Raw genomic sequence first — 17,470 nt, 5'->3', positions numbered from 1 at the left:
GTGAATGTATTGCTAACACAAACAACGAAGGAAAAAAGGTATTTGCAAACCGTTGGAAATATATGTATCCTTTAACAAGAACATTGTGTAAATAACTGTCACTTTCTACAAATGAATACAAGTGTGAAGCTCTGATCATTTTCGAGACGTTTATTCGGTTTAATAGCACTATTTTATCTATACAGCAGACAGACTTGGGTGCGTGGATGTTTGATCCATACAACTAATCGAATGACGAACAATTGACTTTTTCATGCTCCGTAATAGTAGTAAACATTTTACAGTGCAGTTGGCTATGAATATCTGACTGTAGGCAGGTAAGTCAACCTAAGAAAATCGCGTCCAACATGACATTTGTTGTCAATTCAATATGAAGACATAGACATAAATATTAAATTTCATCTAACTGATCAGCATACAATATAGAAATAATGTCCTATATTCATTAAAATCAAATCTATCTTGAAGTAAAATAGATAAAAGTGTACCTTACTTTGGTAATGCATATTAGGAAAGTAAATTGATCTATGCTTACGAATACAAAATAAAAGAGGATGCCGACTTTGATAAAACTAGGACAAAACATGAACAAAATAAATATTTATACTGTAAAAAATACAAGGAGTAAAAGTCTACAATATATTCATACTTTTTCAGAAGTCTGTTATCATATCACGTTAATGTTAAACATACTTTTAAAACTTACCTTTCTGCTATGATGTCAACGTTACTTGTGTCCTTATCCTGATTACACAGTAAAGTCATAGAGGAATAATAACATGCGCATTATTCCCTGAATACATGATCACGTGATACTCCAAACGCTGACTTAAGAATCGTATAGATGTTTCAGCCTCGTTTTAATTTACTATCTGTTGACTTTATACTCTATTATGTTCTGAAATAGCTAGTGAACAACCAACAGAACAAAATAGACATCTTATCACACTGATGTCTTGATGTTATATCATGTTTTCAGTATAAATTGCTTCCTTTTGAAACGCAGCTGTTTTATCGTTGATGGATACGAATCTTTCATCTATTAAATTCGTTAGAATCCGCTACATTTAGTTATATACAGCAAAGCAAATTAAGTAGGCACAGTGGTTTGTTATCGGCAGACTCAACGTTGTTGTAAACATCCTTAGTGAATAAACACATGTAATTATACGTTTCTGTAGTATCTCGCTGTGCCCTTTATCTACCTGTATGTTTTAGTCTAAGATCGGAGTCTCGTAGGCACACCCGACAAGTCTGCTTAATATGCCATTAGGTTTTGCTCGACCTTCGGCCATGTTTACGGCAGGTATGCTTATCGACTTTTCTATTCATTGATCCGATTATTGATTTTTAAATGTAGTTTACTTTCACCAAAGGCGTGAATCCTTGTTGTAAAATACCCTGGTTAATAAGACGCTAACTGACCAGAATTAAACGTCTGTTTGATGTGTCTGTATTAAGAACATCCTATTCCTGCAGGGATGGGTTAGGATTAGGGTCAGGGTAATCCGTGACCTGACATCGTTAGCACGAATCAATTATCCCCAGAGGGAAAATCATAAAAAACTCTATAATTATATGCTACTGTCATTACTGTTGTGACCCTTTCCAAGAAAAGTTTTATATAATACAATCACAAAGTACATTAATTTAAGACCCCATAAACTTACCACTATTTTATACAATAACTCCTGAAGTGTACAATTTGAAGATTTATGAAGCATGACATGTGTTCGGTTAAGAAATGTGAGACCAAATAAACAAAGAAAAATAACTGGATAAAGTGAATCGTTTTCAACTATTGACAATTAATGGCGTTTAAACAACTGTAGCTGTCAAGTATTGTTAAAAACACTTGATTAATATTAATATTAATGACAAGTGTATATTTATTTATTACTAGGTGTAAATGACGCATATAAGCATGCTTTTATGTTTTTAATGATTAAGATAATATAGCCCCAAGTATAACAGCATATTTTAATTTAAATTATAAATAAAACAATTTCGAATATGAATAGAAAACGTTATACATATGAGCTTCAAATCACAAGATATTTGTAGCGTGGTGTTAAATTAATTTTCAGACAAGTGGTTGCAGTTTGTAGCTGAACTCGTGTTTATATTTTTATATTTAACACTGCATATTCTTACTTCCGTACTAATACCCTTTTACATTAGATATCATCGGATTTCTGGGGTTTATTTTGCAGTGTATAACAGCGTGTTTGGTTCTGGATATTTCTTTAAATAACTTTAAAGATTATAAGGTGAAACGAATCAATAGGGATTTTCTTTCAACAAACAATGAAAACGTAAATAACTGCGGTTTATATCTCCACTTCCCTTGATAAATAATCGTACGAGAGGATGAACTGAGAAGGAAAGCTATAATTATATCTCGGGCATGCGTAGTCCGTTAAAAATATCACGTACTCTGGAAAACATCATTAAATACGTTCCAAAACCATTTTGTAAATTTTACTTTACATTTGATAGTATGATTTTGTCATGGAATGATGTAGGAAATATATCTGTCCATACTAAAGTGTGTTCTATATCATTTTGTTTATCTATTTAAGCCCGTTCACGCATACACTTAGGTACCTATAAATACACATTCGCTGACGTTCATGTTACTATTTATACCCAATATGAGGCTTTAGACGTGTGATCACTTTAATCATTATTCTCTAATGTATGCGGTTGTGAATGGTGGGATAAACATATATGGACTACTGGTTACATATTTGTACATGTAAGTACATAGTGCATTCATGTTTTACATTAAGTCAATTGTGAAAGGAGTTTTTGTTATATCGATTACGTAAGTATTATGCTTGAAATAACATTAGAAATATTCAAGTTATATAAGCTACAAATATTGCTAAAGATACAGTATTTTGAAAGCGTGAAATGAATTTATTTGTGTCTTTTCAAAACATATTATTTCTAACTGATGTATAACACGGTTTAAGTCTCTGTTCGAACCAGTAAATACAATTTTCGACTATAACGATGCGAGTCTGTTTGATCATGACCCACTTTCTCATGTAAACAAAACCACGTGAGTTTTGTTGAGAATCGTAGACAATTTCTTTGTTTTAATGCTTTCCGTCATTCAACTTGATTTGTATCTGCAGTTCTTTGGTGTTTTTGTTCAGTTTTATCACAACCAACGTTATAAATATAATGACAATGCCACTACTGAATTTTCTAAATACAGATTCAATTCAATTATTTATAACTTTAAACCTTTCGGTTTATCAGTGATTGAACCAGAGACGCACAAGTAAATTAAACATTTTGATAATTATATGGGCATATTTACAGTGCATTTAAAATAAATCACAATACATTCACACAAGCACGAATCATTCAGGTGAAGAAAGCGACCATACTATATGGATGTTAGTTACTATAAATGTACATCATATTAATAGGATTAATGAACATAATTGGTGAATTTGATATAAAAAGAAAAGCAAATGACAAAATTAATACTAGTGAGATTACAGCTCATCCAATTGTATTGTCTTTGTAATTAAAACAAAATGAAAAGTTGGAAATATCCTGTTATTATTACTTAGTAACAGCTATATCTGATTTGAATATACTCGTGTTTCTATGATAATGATTTTATCAATTTCTTTCGTAATGATTAAGAGAAGGCACTTTAAAATGAAATGAGATTCGTCTCTAATGTCTTACACGGTGCAAAGTGTGCACGACTTACTGTTTTGTTCTACATTACATTCCTCAGTTCCATGTGATATTAGTGTTTAATACGTACCAACAACTACGAGTGGCAATAATCATGTTTAGCAATTTCTATCAAACTTTTTTATCTTCTGACTTTCTTAGGTATTGTAAACATAATTTTTTACTCAGAAATCTATATAAATAAGTAACTTTTCTGAGAATTTATTTCAGCTATACAGTCTTGTTGCAAATCCTCATTGATTCTCTCTTTAAAAGTCATACGGATTTTTAGCTACCTGTCTTAACTAATATCAAATATCTCTATTATCTATTCTGAGAATCAGTGGTCTATGTATAAATGTTGTGTACCGTCTCAACACAACCTGCTGGTAATACATATTTCTCGATTTTTTTGCGTTAAACAATACTGAATTATTTTACATTAAGGAGTGATATGTAATATATATTTCTCGATTTGTTCGTTAACCAGTACTAAATTATTTTACATTAAGGAGTGATATGTAATATATATTTCTCGATTTGTTCGTTAACCAGTACTGAACTATTTTACATTAAGGGATTATGTAAAGCATATCTACCGAGTTCAGTATACTACATACAATAGGAAGCATTTTACGAACACCCAATTATCATTTACAAATCTTACTCAGCATCTGATGCCTTATGTAAACTTAAGATTTCAGAGCCATGGGATTATATGTGTACATTTGTGTTTCGATATAAAAGTATGTATACATTACAACATACATTGATTATTGCAAAAAGAGCTTTTTCAGTGACTTTCTGTTGCAGTTCTCATAATAACTAAAAAGATAAATCCCTGAACAATCACCAAAATATACCCGTTATATATCTATGATTCATATTAATGTGTCTACCCAGAACATGTCTTCAATCTGGAACAAGCACGTGCTTCAGTATAAAATCAATACTACCACCAATTAGGAGCGTTTAGTATGTTTTTATTTCTGTGAAACGTACTGGTGACGATTTTTTAAATGTCATGGTTAGGAAACATACGACAATTCAACATTTGAAGGTGTATTAGGAAGATAATGATTAATCAGATTCAAACGCATCATATATACCACACACCTGTTTCCTGTGTGATATGTTTATTTAGTGTTTTAAAATTGTTTCCTATGCAATACACATGCGTCAAATACTAGGTATTATATTTTAACACGTGTATGACACATTTGACTTAATCTATTATATAATATTATAATGCAAGATTGATAAAAAAGAATATTGATCAGCAATACTTTTAACAAAAAATAGTTGATAGGCATTATAATAAAATGTTACATTTACTGACATACTTAAAGAATTTTTCATTTGTTTACACAATAGTATAATATTTCTACCCAATAATTGTATTTGTGGATAAACATTGCTTCACATATTGCGTTTGTTGATAAGATCAACATAAAATATGACATTTGTTCTTACACATTAGTTACAATAACATTACATTTGTAGATACGAATAAGTTACAATAACATTAAATTTGTAGATACACATTAGTTACAATAATATTATATTTGTAGATACACATTAGTTACAATAATATTACATTTGTAGATACGAATAAGTTACAATAATATTATATCTATAGATACACATAAGTTACAATAATATTACATTTGTAGATACGAATAAGTTACAATAATATTATATCTATAGATACACATTAGTTACAATAATATTACATTTGTAGATACGAATAAGTTACAATAATATTATATTTGTAGATACAAATAAGTTACAATAACATTATATTTATAGATACACATTAGTTACAATAATATTATATTTGTAGATACACATTAGTTACAATAATATTACATTTGTAGATACGAATAAGTTACAATAATATTATATTTGTAGATACAAATAAGTTACAATAATATTATATTTGTAGATACGAATAAGTTACAATAATATTATATTTGTAGATATACATTAGTTACAATAATATTACATTTGTAGATACACATTAGTTACAATAACATTATATCTATAGATACACATTAGTTTCATAAACATTATATTTGTAGATACACATTAGTTTCAATAATATTATTCTTGTAGATACACATTGGTTACAATATTATTATATCTGATGATACAAATTGCAGAAAAATATTCTATTGAAATGAATTACTTGCTGTAGTATAAGAATAGAATATAGGACATTTGTTGATATACATTTCATGCCATAAAATTTGTTGTTACACTTTTCATCCAATGAAATTGCATTTGTCGATACACATAAGTTATGATACAGAATATTTGTTTATTCACAATTCATACCGTGATATTGCATTTAATGATACATATTTGATGTCATAATATCTTATTTGTTGATATGTATTTCACACAACTTGTACAGTGATATTAAATGACTTCATACATAATTTCTTGCACAGTGGCAATTGTTGCATTAATGTTTTCAAGGCCAGACCGATTATGGCTTGGGTATTTCTGCAGGCAGAATGATATAGTTTTGACGAGAAAAAGTCCGATGCACATTTTTATCTACAAGATGTAGCACTTACAAATATCCTAACCAAAATATGCTAATTAATGTTTAATACCGGTTATCAATGTATAATGATTGCATTAGAAATGTGTATGTATATTGAAAAGTAGAAAAGAAGTTCATTTAACAGAACCAGGAAGACATTAGAGTGACGTTTTGCTAATTACACTGTCACCTTCATCAGAAAAATGACCAGAGGGAAGCGTATTAGTACTGATTTAAGCAGTGTACGAGATGGTAAGGAATCGACCAGCTGTTTCGGTCGTACAATAATACACTTAAAACTAGAAAAAAGTAATGTGACGAGATGGTAAACAGATTATAGACCAACATATACAAAAGGTGGTAACAATGTACTAAAGTCAATTCGGCTACACTTTGTTTAACACTTGGTCATAGTCGAAACGTCACATTGTAGTCTTCGATTTCTATTCTATTGTCAGCATCAACCGGAAGGAAAGAGTGTTCACTATGTGGTAGTAGAGTGAGCCATTTAATATGATAAATAGCTCGTGGTTACTTATACACGTTATCTATCTCTAATCATCAAATACTATATTGATGAAACGTTAAGATAAGATGCAAACATTGTATAATAATGTGAAATTCAAATTTCAAACTTCTTGATAATTTAGACATAACGCACGTTGACTCAATTAAATTTTCACATGTGTCAGTTTTATTACTATTTCAAAATGAACATCATTACAAAAACTAGATGTTATTTCAAATATGTTAAAATATATCGGATATTATAGGAGATAAAACTTTAAAGTGAACACAAGTCGTGAACACATTATCTCGCGAACGCTGATCTGGAAATAACGGTTGGACGTGATTGGTGCTCGTTGGTTTGCCGGTGGGTTCCGCTGTTATGTGCAGAACTTAATAACACATTACAATACAGGACTAGAACTCGATATGGCATTTCCAAATAACAAATTAAGCTACACCATACAGTGAATTTATTAATCATGAATTTGTCAGTTATTCTATGCGCTTAAACTGGCGAAAGCTTAGAGAGGGCTAAAAATGCAAATGGCAGAAATTGATGTCGAAATTCAGATGAAGAAGTGTGGACAGACAGCAAATGTATATATATGTACACGAGGTGGCATATTTACGGAAGCTGGTTGTTTATCTCACCTTAAGATATTTCTTTATGTATGCTGATATCAAGCTGCGCGGACGAAAAGAGCTAGGAAAAAATCGCGGTGGAAGAGATAAGTTTGCAAAACCAGTACCTTTTTTAAAATCAGGCACTAAATTTTACTTACCATAAATAAAAAAACCATCAAATATCAACTTGTCAACATACTCATAATCCAAACTCCAATTCAATAAACTTATGACAAAATAGGAACAAAAGAAAGATTTACACGGAGACGCCTGAATAATAGTACAAAGAGAACATGACCAGGTGTTAAGAATGAGTATTTTTCACCTACAATACAAGCAATGACTTGTTTTTTATGTGCACTGATATAACAAAACATGCTCTGGTTTGAAAGGTTCTGTTCTATGTTTTCCTTCAAATGCTAATTTATTATAATAAACTTACAAAACCAGTACTTTTTTTTTTCAAATTAGGCACTAAAATTTGCAAAACAAAATATCAATAACATACCAACATATCAACATACTCATAATCCAAACTCAAAGTCAATAAACATACGGCATAATAAGAACAAAACACTGATTTGATCTTCGCTAATATTTTTACATCGATTGTTAACATTGTTACATCGATCGCTGATATTTTTACACTAATTGCTAGTATTTTTTACACTGATTGTTAATATTGTTACATCGATCGCTGATATTTTTACACTAATTGCTAATATTTTTTTACACTGATTGCTCATATTTTTACATTGATCGCTGATATTTTTACACTAATTGCTAATATTTTAACATCGATTGCTAATATTTTTACATCGATTGCTAATATTTTTACAAAGATTGCTAATATTTTAACATCGATTGCTAATATTTTTACAAAGATTGCTAATATTTTTACAAAGATTGCTAATATTTTTACATCGATTGCTAATATTTTAACATCGATTGCTAATATTTTTACAAAGATTGCTAATATTTTTACAAAGATTGCTAATATTTTTACAAAGATTGCTAATATTTTTACATCGATTGCTAATATTTTAACATCGATTGCTAATATTTTTACAAAGATTGCTAATATTTTCACGTCGATTGCTAATATTTTAACATCGATTGCTAATATTTTTACAAAGATTGCTAATATTTTCACGTCGATTGCTAATATTTTAACATCGATTGCTAATATTTTCACATCGATTGCAAATATTTTTACAAAGATTGCTAATATTTTTACAAAGATTGCTAATATTTTTACATCGATTGCTAATATTTTAACATCGATTGCTAATATTTTTACAAAGATTGCTAATATTTTTACAAAGATTGCTAATATTTTTACATCGATTGCTAATATTTTAACATCGATTGCTAATATTTTTACAAAGATTGCTAATATTTTTACAAAGATTGCTAATATTTTTACAAAGATTGCTAATATTTTTACAAAGATTGCTAATATTTTTACAAAGATTGCTAATATTTTTACATCGATTCCTAATATTTTTACATCGATTGCTAATATTTTTCACTGATTGCTTATATTTTTACATCGATTGCTAATATTTTTACAAAGATTGCTAATATTTTTACAAAGATTGCTAATATTTTTACAAAGATTGCTAATATTTTTACAAAGATTGCTAATATTTTTACATCGATTCCTAATATTTTTACATCGATTGCTAATATTTTTCACTGATTGTTTATATTTTTACATCGATTGCTAATATTTTTACAAAGATTGCTAATATTTTTACAAAGATTGCTAATATTTTTACAAAGATTGCTAATATTTTTACATCGATTCCTAATATTTTTACATCGATTGCTAATATTTTTCACTGATTGCTTATATTTTTACATCAATTGCTAATATTTTCACATCGATTGCTAATATTTTTACATCAATTGCTAATATTTTCACGTCGATTGCTAATATTTTCACATCGATTGCTAATATTTTCACGTCGATTGCTAATATTTTTACACTGATTGCTTATATTTTTTTTCATTAATCGCAATTCTTAGGAAACCGAACTGTTTTACCTTGTATAAATTAATATCATATAAATTACGCTTCGTTCTCAATTCTGACAGTCAAAATGTTTATACATCGCCAATTGCTAAATGGTTGAGCATTGCGTTTGCAACGTTTTTTTATTTTTTTCAGATATTGCAGTATTTTTATTCGACAAGTTTTGTGTCATATTTATCTGATATTGCCTTTTATAAAGACATTACCTGAACAAACCACGTTATCATTATATTATCTTAACATGCACTGTAATTACAAAAAAAGTCAACATTTTAGGAGTCGTGATCGTGAACCCTTTATGTTACCCTCAATAATCAATGGCGTCAATGTTGAAATTAATGGTGTTATTCAATTGTTTGCGAGCATAGCGACTCTCATTTGCCAACATTGTGTGATATACATTCCCTAGCGAAACCTGGATCACACGCTAACCACACGTGAGAAGTATAAAGCAGTGTGTACTTGTCTTTGTAGGTATATTCAACAATGCTATTGCCAGAGATGAACGTGTGGACAGCCGTATTGGCCGTGGTAACAGGATTTCTCTATCTTTGGTACGTTGGTATCTTTTGTTTGGTGGTTTTTGCTATTACAGGATATGGTTGACTTTATCAAACTAATTACTTCACTTTGTTATTTTATGACTTACTTCTTACCATCATTCATAGTTTCATTACAAATATAACAGAGTGAATGGTTGGTGCGTAAACTGTAATGTTCTGATCAATACGAAAATAACAACAATTGATGACATCTTTATTTTTCCGCCGTTGAATTTATATATACCTTTAAACATACTACTTGATACTTTTAAAATCCAAACATCTTTAGAATCCTTAAAGAACTATCTCATATTGCGGACTAGAATTTTTTAAAATGAGAACAATGCACATAACAATGGAACCCACAGGAAAACCACCGAGCACAATCACGTCCAGCCTCAAACATCTTTCCAGATCAGCGTTTGCGAAATATTGTGTTCACGAATATAACAGAAGGGGTGAGATGACGTGTTTTTGAAATATGGGCGATTTAAAGTCATGACAAAGGATGCAGTCATAGACGTTAAATTTTGATTCGGTCTAGTGAATACGGACATTAAGCACGTCTGCAATAACTATTTTATGTCATCAATATCAATTTAAAAACATTTTGCCTTTTCTGTTAAAGGTACAACAAACGGAAGATTCGTGAACTGGAGGAAGGCGGTATACAAATGATACCATCGCTTCCAATCATCGGGAGCATCCACAAGCTTTTCCGCAAAGTACGATCTGGACCTGTGTTACGTCTCAGAAGTTTTGGGGTGTTGTTGTTGATATCTTTATACATATTGATGGGAAATCTTCATCCGTCGTATTTTCTTCAAATTTGATCAGATGACTTGATGGTGTTCCTACGTTCAAATAGATATCGTTGTTTATTTTTTTTTTCTCGATTAACACATATTATTAAATGTTTAAAGCAAAACTACAGTAAATTTTTAAGCTGAATATATTTTTGCAAAGTACGTTTTATGTAAGATTGGATGTTTAACCGTCAACCAACATGTACAAATAAGTAATATTGTAAATTATATAATAGTTTGTAATTGTAAATTTACATGTTGAATTCATTGTACTAAGGTAACCTTTATCAAATTGAATGTTTCAAGATGACTTGTGTTAAATACTGGGCTTTACAGTTTGTTGTCTTAAAAATACATATTTTATTAACACTTCATTATGCCGGTTTCAACAGGGCCTGATACAAACAGAAACAGCTTGGTTGGAGCATTATGGTAATGTGGTGGGGTAAGTGTCTACTTCACGCTTTCTGACTTGCTCTCATTATAATGAAATACAAAGACAATTTCATGAGGTTTTGAAAAACGTTTTTAAAAAGATTACTCCGTCAGTTTAAATATTTAGAAAATATGCCTCCTATAGTAATACAGTAACGCTTTACTGCTCTTATTAGATACAAGGATAGATGTCATAGTTTTCTGTTTTAAAAGCTTTGTTTTCATATTTTATGTTAATTAGATGTTGGTCTATATAATTAACTTTGATTTATAAAAGTCTAGGTTATCTGAAAGATATTTGCTTATATTATAGAATATGACTTACCATTTTAATCTTTAGTGATAATATTACCATATAAGATTTTAAACATTTGTCGTTTACCTTTTAGTTTGTTTGATGTTATTACCTTTTTGGATCGCTATGTGTTTCTACCGGTTGATGGCCCTTATGACCTTTTATGTGTTGACGGCCGTTAAGAATGTCATAATAACAATAATAATAATAATGTTAATAATAATTTTATCTATGGATCATCTTTACGGCAAGATTATTGTTTATTTACTAAACAGGTGGTACAACGGTTTCATCTTAAACGTTGTAATTAGAGACAGGACCATGATCAGCGAAGTACTTGTGAAAAAGTTCAACATTTTCACTAACAGATGGGTAAGTTTGTGAAATACAGTTAAATAAGCCTTCTTTCACTTTTCGTTACCTTGGTTTACACTAGATTATAGTACAGACATCAAATTAATTTGATTCCGCACCATTTCTCTCAATCCTTACATATACTTCAATGCTGATACGCTTCACATTGGTCATTTATCTAATGATGGTGACAGTGTTGTCATCGAAATGTCAAATCTGTTGTGTTATAACCTCTCTACTAGTATCACGCTCCATGTCTTTCATGCCATGTTTTTAGCGACATCACAATGTCATGACCTTTGATTGGTCAACAACATAACTGCTGTGTAAGTGATATTAACATTCAGGTAACAATCGGAATACTTTCCACTACTCCAATTGCCTGTTGTCTAATGAAATTAATGAAGGTCAATTTGCCTTGACGGTCACCTGAGGTAAACAATATTAAATATAAATGTTAAAGGCTGAGTAGCTTTCAAGGTCATGGAAAAGTAATTTTTCAATGTCTAAGGGGTCATGTTTTCTAAAACATTGAAACGTCTTCTCCTCATGAACTAAAAGGCCTAGAGGCACGGCATTTGTCTGGTATGTACTTATGTACCGAGATAAAACGAAATGACCTTGACGCATGTTCAAACGGTGCTGAAGTATGATGTTTGGATGATTAGTTTCTAGGATCAGAGTATAAGAGAATTAGAAATTCTGTGTTGTTGAAATTTCTTTAACTTGACAGGCTGTATCTACTTTGAATGCCAATGGTGTATATGTCAATATATTTGTGACGTGATTCTATTTTTGATGAACATTGAATATCAAGTGAGCAATACAGGCCGATTGTGCCTCTTGTCCTGCATAAACTACAGTGAACTCCTCTCGACGAGGAAACGCGAGATAATGACATCAGGAAAACTATTTTGGTAAAGCATCTTCAGATGCTTCCATCCATGAAGAGCATTCCATTCTATGCTATCTGGATGTTGCAATATGTTCTCTTATTTGAATTATAAGTTTACATATATATGTGTGTATTTTAATGATGGGTGTACGGTATGGTATCCAGATTAATATCACATACTTTCCACGAGTAAGATAGAATATCGTTAAATTTCGAAGAGTGCGAGATAGATGTATTCTGTCATACGAGTGACATATATAACAATAAAAAACACAAAAAAAACTCAACAAACAAACAAAAATACGATAAAGTGGCGTTGAAAAAAGTACGGGAAATGTACACTTCATTTGCATCCGAAAAGTAAAAGCGGTGAAATGCATTACGGTGACTAGACAGTATGAATGTTATGTTATCGTTGGAAAAGTATTTATAGTATTTTTACCATCTTTTGATTAAACGTATATGTGTAGGCAACTTTGAAAACAATGCGTTGTATTACAAAATCGTGTTCTCTAAAGTTTGGCAAGAAAAGTTGTCTTTTTTTTTGTGAATTTCAGGTACCCGACATTTTCCCTGATCCCTTAAATAAAGGGGTTAGTTTTCTACATGACGAAGAATGGAAAAGGGTTCGATCGCTATTGATGCCTGTGTTCCATACACCAAAGATCCGAAAGGTATGTCAAAAAGAGTGATAGCCATTGTATAGTGATATTTGTGTCTTAAAGACCATCTTATCGATATTTCTGTAGATACTCAGTATGTGTTGGTGTCAGGTGATGACGTCATTGATATTTCATGTAATATTTATTAGCTGCATCCACTTGAAGCTTTCGTAGCACGGAGAGAGGAAATGAATACAACGTAGTTAGATCATGCTAGAGCTAGAACACCCAGTGGTCTCTGTAAAGTATCCATCAGATTTTCAAACGTGACCGTGTATCCCTTAGATTTATCATAATGTCGGTGGCTACGATTACGTCTAGTTTGAGGAGTGAGTAAAGCCATAACGTTAGTGTTACTCCATCCAGGACTGGTCAACTTTCTACTGAGTCCACACGGTCATTGCAACCATACGGCGCGGCAGTCAAATATAATGTTCCTCACGTTGTCTACAACATGGTGGGCTCAGTTTGGGGTCTTTCGTACAGTGGTAATTTTTTTTCCGGGAGTTTGAACTGTTGATACAAATATTTATTCTCTCCACGGTTCACTGTTGAACGATGACCATTCATTCGTTGTCTTAAATTTCCTTTTGTTTCACCAACATATATTAAACCACACAGAACACACTCAGTGCCATGATTTGGGGGCTGAAAACCTCTGGTAGTATAAACTTAACTAGTCAGAGAGATATTGTAATTAGTTATTAGACTAATGTTTTTTTCAGTCTTTTGTTCCGCATATTGAAATTTTAAAATAAATCCAAAGTGTCTAATTAACAGAATAAATCCGTTGACGATTTCGAATGATCTGTAACTTAGCTGGGAAGTCAACATTTCTTTTTATATTATATTATATTTTCCGTTTACATAATGTAAACAAATAAATGATGACCACGGACACCACAGCTTGTGATAAAAGATGAGTTGGTGTTTAACGCGCTTGGGCAATATTGTCGAGTTTTGATTGAAACTCTTCATACACAGCGTGCATTTTGCGTGGGAAGATTTGTCTTAAAATAGATCCTCTATGGATAATAGTTGAATATTTTGACATGTATGATCATCCATGCGGTTTGACCGTCAGGTTGTGATTTTCTATTCTGATAATTCACTTAGCACACATACCAATGTCTTACTCATCAGTTATTGTCATCTTTTTTTAACATCAAACAACCAATTGTGCTAGGGAAGTCGTATATTTCTATCAGATTTCTTGGTTTTGATGTCTCTCCTAAAGACAACGTAACAACCCGCACTTACACATCTACTTCCTTTGTGTGAACGGTATTGTATTAGGTGTTTAAAGTCTCTATATCAGTACAAAATGTAGAAAGCAATGTGCAAAGAACGATTGGTGATATTAGAGTATATGGGGTATATAATATGTTGTTGGAAGATTTGTTTAGTACTATCGGTCATATGATATATTGTGTTTAACAGCCTAATTATAATTGATAGTAAAAGTCTTTCAAGGACATGCCGGCATTTCCTGTGTGCGTGCTGAGGGTTGTTATATATTAGAAAATGCTCATGTGAACATGAATGTTTAGAATGTAACATATGGTTTGGTATGTTCAAGCCATTGGAGTGATATACATCAAGGCAAAAAAATACCAATTTGCACAAATGGCGAAGTTTCGATCTTTGGGCAGGGTTAGGGTAGAGGTAAAGCTATCTACATGCTAAATAATTTCTAACGGGCTGAACATATAAGACATTCAAAATGTCATTGGTTCATCACAAATTGACGTTTGACCCAAAAAATGCTTAAGGAATCATTGATTTCGTGATAAACTTCCTGTTTTAATATCTTGGTAGTTTATGGTTCGACCTTCTTATTTGTTTTTATCCATTTTGTAACAATCGGCGTTCATAGTTTAATAATTTAGTTACGTAATAAGTTAATTAGGCACATACGTCAATGATGAATTTGGAATAAATATATCCAACATTGATGGCATAAAGCAATGTATCGGTGAGTGGTCTCAAAGGGTGAAACATCTGAAGGCCGGCCTCTATGAGAAATAAGTATTGGAAACCCCCCAAAACGGAAATGACTTTTGTAAAAAAAAAATCAATGGGTCTTGACCTCTTGGAATGGTAGGAGAGGAAAAAGAGCACATTCTTCATTTTTCCTGTAGGAATTGCAGGATTGTGACCCTATTTAATATACAGCAGGAGTTTGGCTTACCCCTGAAGGACAAAAAACTGTGGAACAATGGGAGATCAATATTTTATCTTGTGTACCTGGAAATTTAGAATTTATTTTCCTTTAATTCAAGCAAAACCAGTTGAGCGATACAGGCCCTGTGGACTTTTTGTTCATCATTTATTGCCTTTTTTATTTACAGGTTTATTTTTATTTGTGTTTTACAGGAGAATGTGATTGCAAACTTGTCAAATAAAGCATGTTTACATGTATATAGGGATTGATACGTCGTTTATGTCTTATAGATGACAGCAAGTGTTAACAAATGCGCAGCGTCTGTCACATTTGAGTTCGAGAAGGCTGCAACCGCTGACAGCACCATCACCCCAAAATCGTATGTACAAAAAATATAAAATTCCGTTCTTTTGAGTTATTCAACTGGTAATTCCATTTAAATGGATAGATCATATCCAAATGTTAGGAATCAAAACACATCTTAATGAAACTGTTATATATCATTACACGGCATTTTGCAATTTCTTTCAATCACTTTGGATTTCTTTAATCGCCTCCAAGGTTTTAAAGTATATGCCCTTATTCTCATTGTCAGTCCTAGAATGACGAAACAGCTTTAAGGTGCAGTTCACTTCATTATTTTGATCAAATTCCTCGAATTATAACTTTGAATTACAGAAGCTTACAGCGTGTTTTGTACTTAACATCTCTTAATTTCAGACTCTTTCTTACGTATGCCCTTAATGTTATTTCTACCTGTGGATTCGGTTTAGATTTGGACAACGACGATAAGAAAAAAGGAATATTTTATGACAATTTGCAACATCTGTTCTGCAACAAATTTAATCTGTCTCTAATTCTTGCAGGTAAACATTGCCATTTTTATTTACGTGTACATAAAATTACAAACGTAAATCTTACTACTTAGTTTTTTTGTAACGTACTGTGTAGAGAAGGTCGTACAGACATTGACACATATACTCAACAAAAAAAGAAAGGTTAACATGTTTCCTTGGCGAATACCTGTAAATGAGTGAAAACAAAATGACGTTTGTGCAATATTAGAAAATGGTAATGTTTTACATTAGCGAAAGAGCGTCACGAGGTTTTCTGCGACTAACTTGTATCTTCGCTTGAATTTCATAAACATTCAAACTAACAACTGATCCTTAGATCCTTAGGACTTAGAAATCATCGAATCTTGCTATCTATCAACTTTATCATTATGCCCCGGCTGTCACAAGTACAGAGAGAAAGGGCTGTAGGCATGATCCAGGCTAGGGAGTCTCGCCGTCGAGTAGCGCGGCATTTTAGTTGCAGTGCAATTTGCCAGTTGGTAAGTCGTTTAAACCAAACTGGGTCATCAATCAATCAATCAATCAATCAATCAAATTTTTTATTCCTCTTAATAAGAGATACGATATTATACAAAGTTATATATCTAATTGTCCGTTGTTATAATGCATGTTACAATAAAGCTGATAATATCAACAGTCCTTTTGTTTTTAAATGTAACGCACAATTATCTAATGTACACAATTCTATGCGATGGCCATAAGATTATTTCTGGTTTTGTCAAAGTAAAGTGTGGCGGCATTTGCTATATATTTTGTGCTTTCCAGATAAAATGTTCTTGTGTCTATTAAATGTTTGAAAGCTTTGGTATCTTTACCTAAAAGATGCCTTAAGAGTTCTTCATGTGGTAAATTATTTAGATAATCACCAAACTCGTTGCCACATCTTTCTATGATCGATATCATATACTCAATTCTTAGAAATTGTGTGACGTCACAAGTCGTCACAATATGTAGTATGATGTCAATGTATGAAGATCCACATAGTTGACATCGACCTTCTATCCAGTTTGGAATAGTCGCCAAGATTTTGTTTGA

The 17,470-nt window shown here is 31.5% G+C and overlaps 1 protein-coding gene across 1 annotated transcript in view; it reads left to right on the top strand.

Moving 5' to 3' along the window:
- LOC132558143 (cytochrome P450 3A8-like) overlaps positions 1-17,470 on the top strand; it is a 32,788-nt gene that overhangs the window by 4,152 nt on the left and 11,166 nt on the right. Inside the window, exons 2-8 of the mRNA XM_060222673.1 lie at positions 9,900-9,987; positions 10,596-10,692; positions 11,166-11,218; positions 11,779-11,875; positions 13,310-13,426; positions 15,869-15,957; positions 16,299-16,444. Coding sequence (XP_060078656.1) covers positions 9,900-9,987; positions 10,596-10,692; positions 11,166-11,218; positions 11,779-11,875; positions 13,310-13,426; positions 15,869-15,957; positions 16,299-16,444 — 687 coding nt within the window. The remainder of the gene's footprint in view (positions 1-9,899; positions 9,988-10,595; positions 10,693-11,165; positions 11,219-11,778; positions 11,876-13,309; positions 13,427-15,868; positions 15,958-16,298; positions 16,445-17,470) is intronic.

This window comes from Ylistrum balloti, unplaced genomic scaffold, assembly GCF_031769215.1.
Source record: "Ylistrum balloti isolate Yb309-2 unplaced genomic scaffold, AGI_CSIRO_Ybal_v1 Utg370760, whole genome shotgun sequence".
In the NCBI taxonomy this organism is placed as follows: Eukaryota; Metazoa; Mollusca; class Bivalvia; order Pectinida; family Pectinidae; genus Ylistrum; species Ylistrum balloti.
The sequence above is the reverse complement of the archived record's forward strand: the minus strand, read 5'-3'. Positions and strand labels throughout refer to the sequence as shown.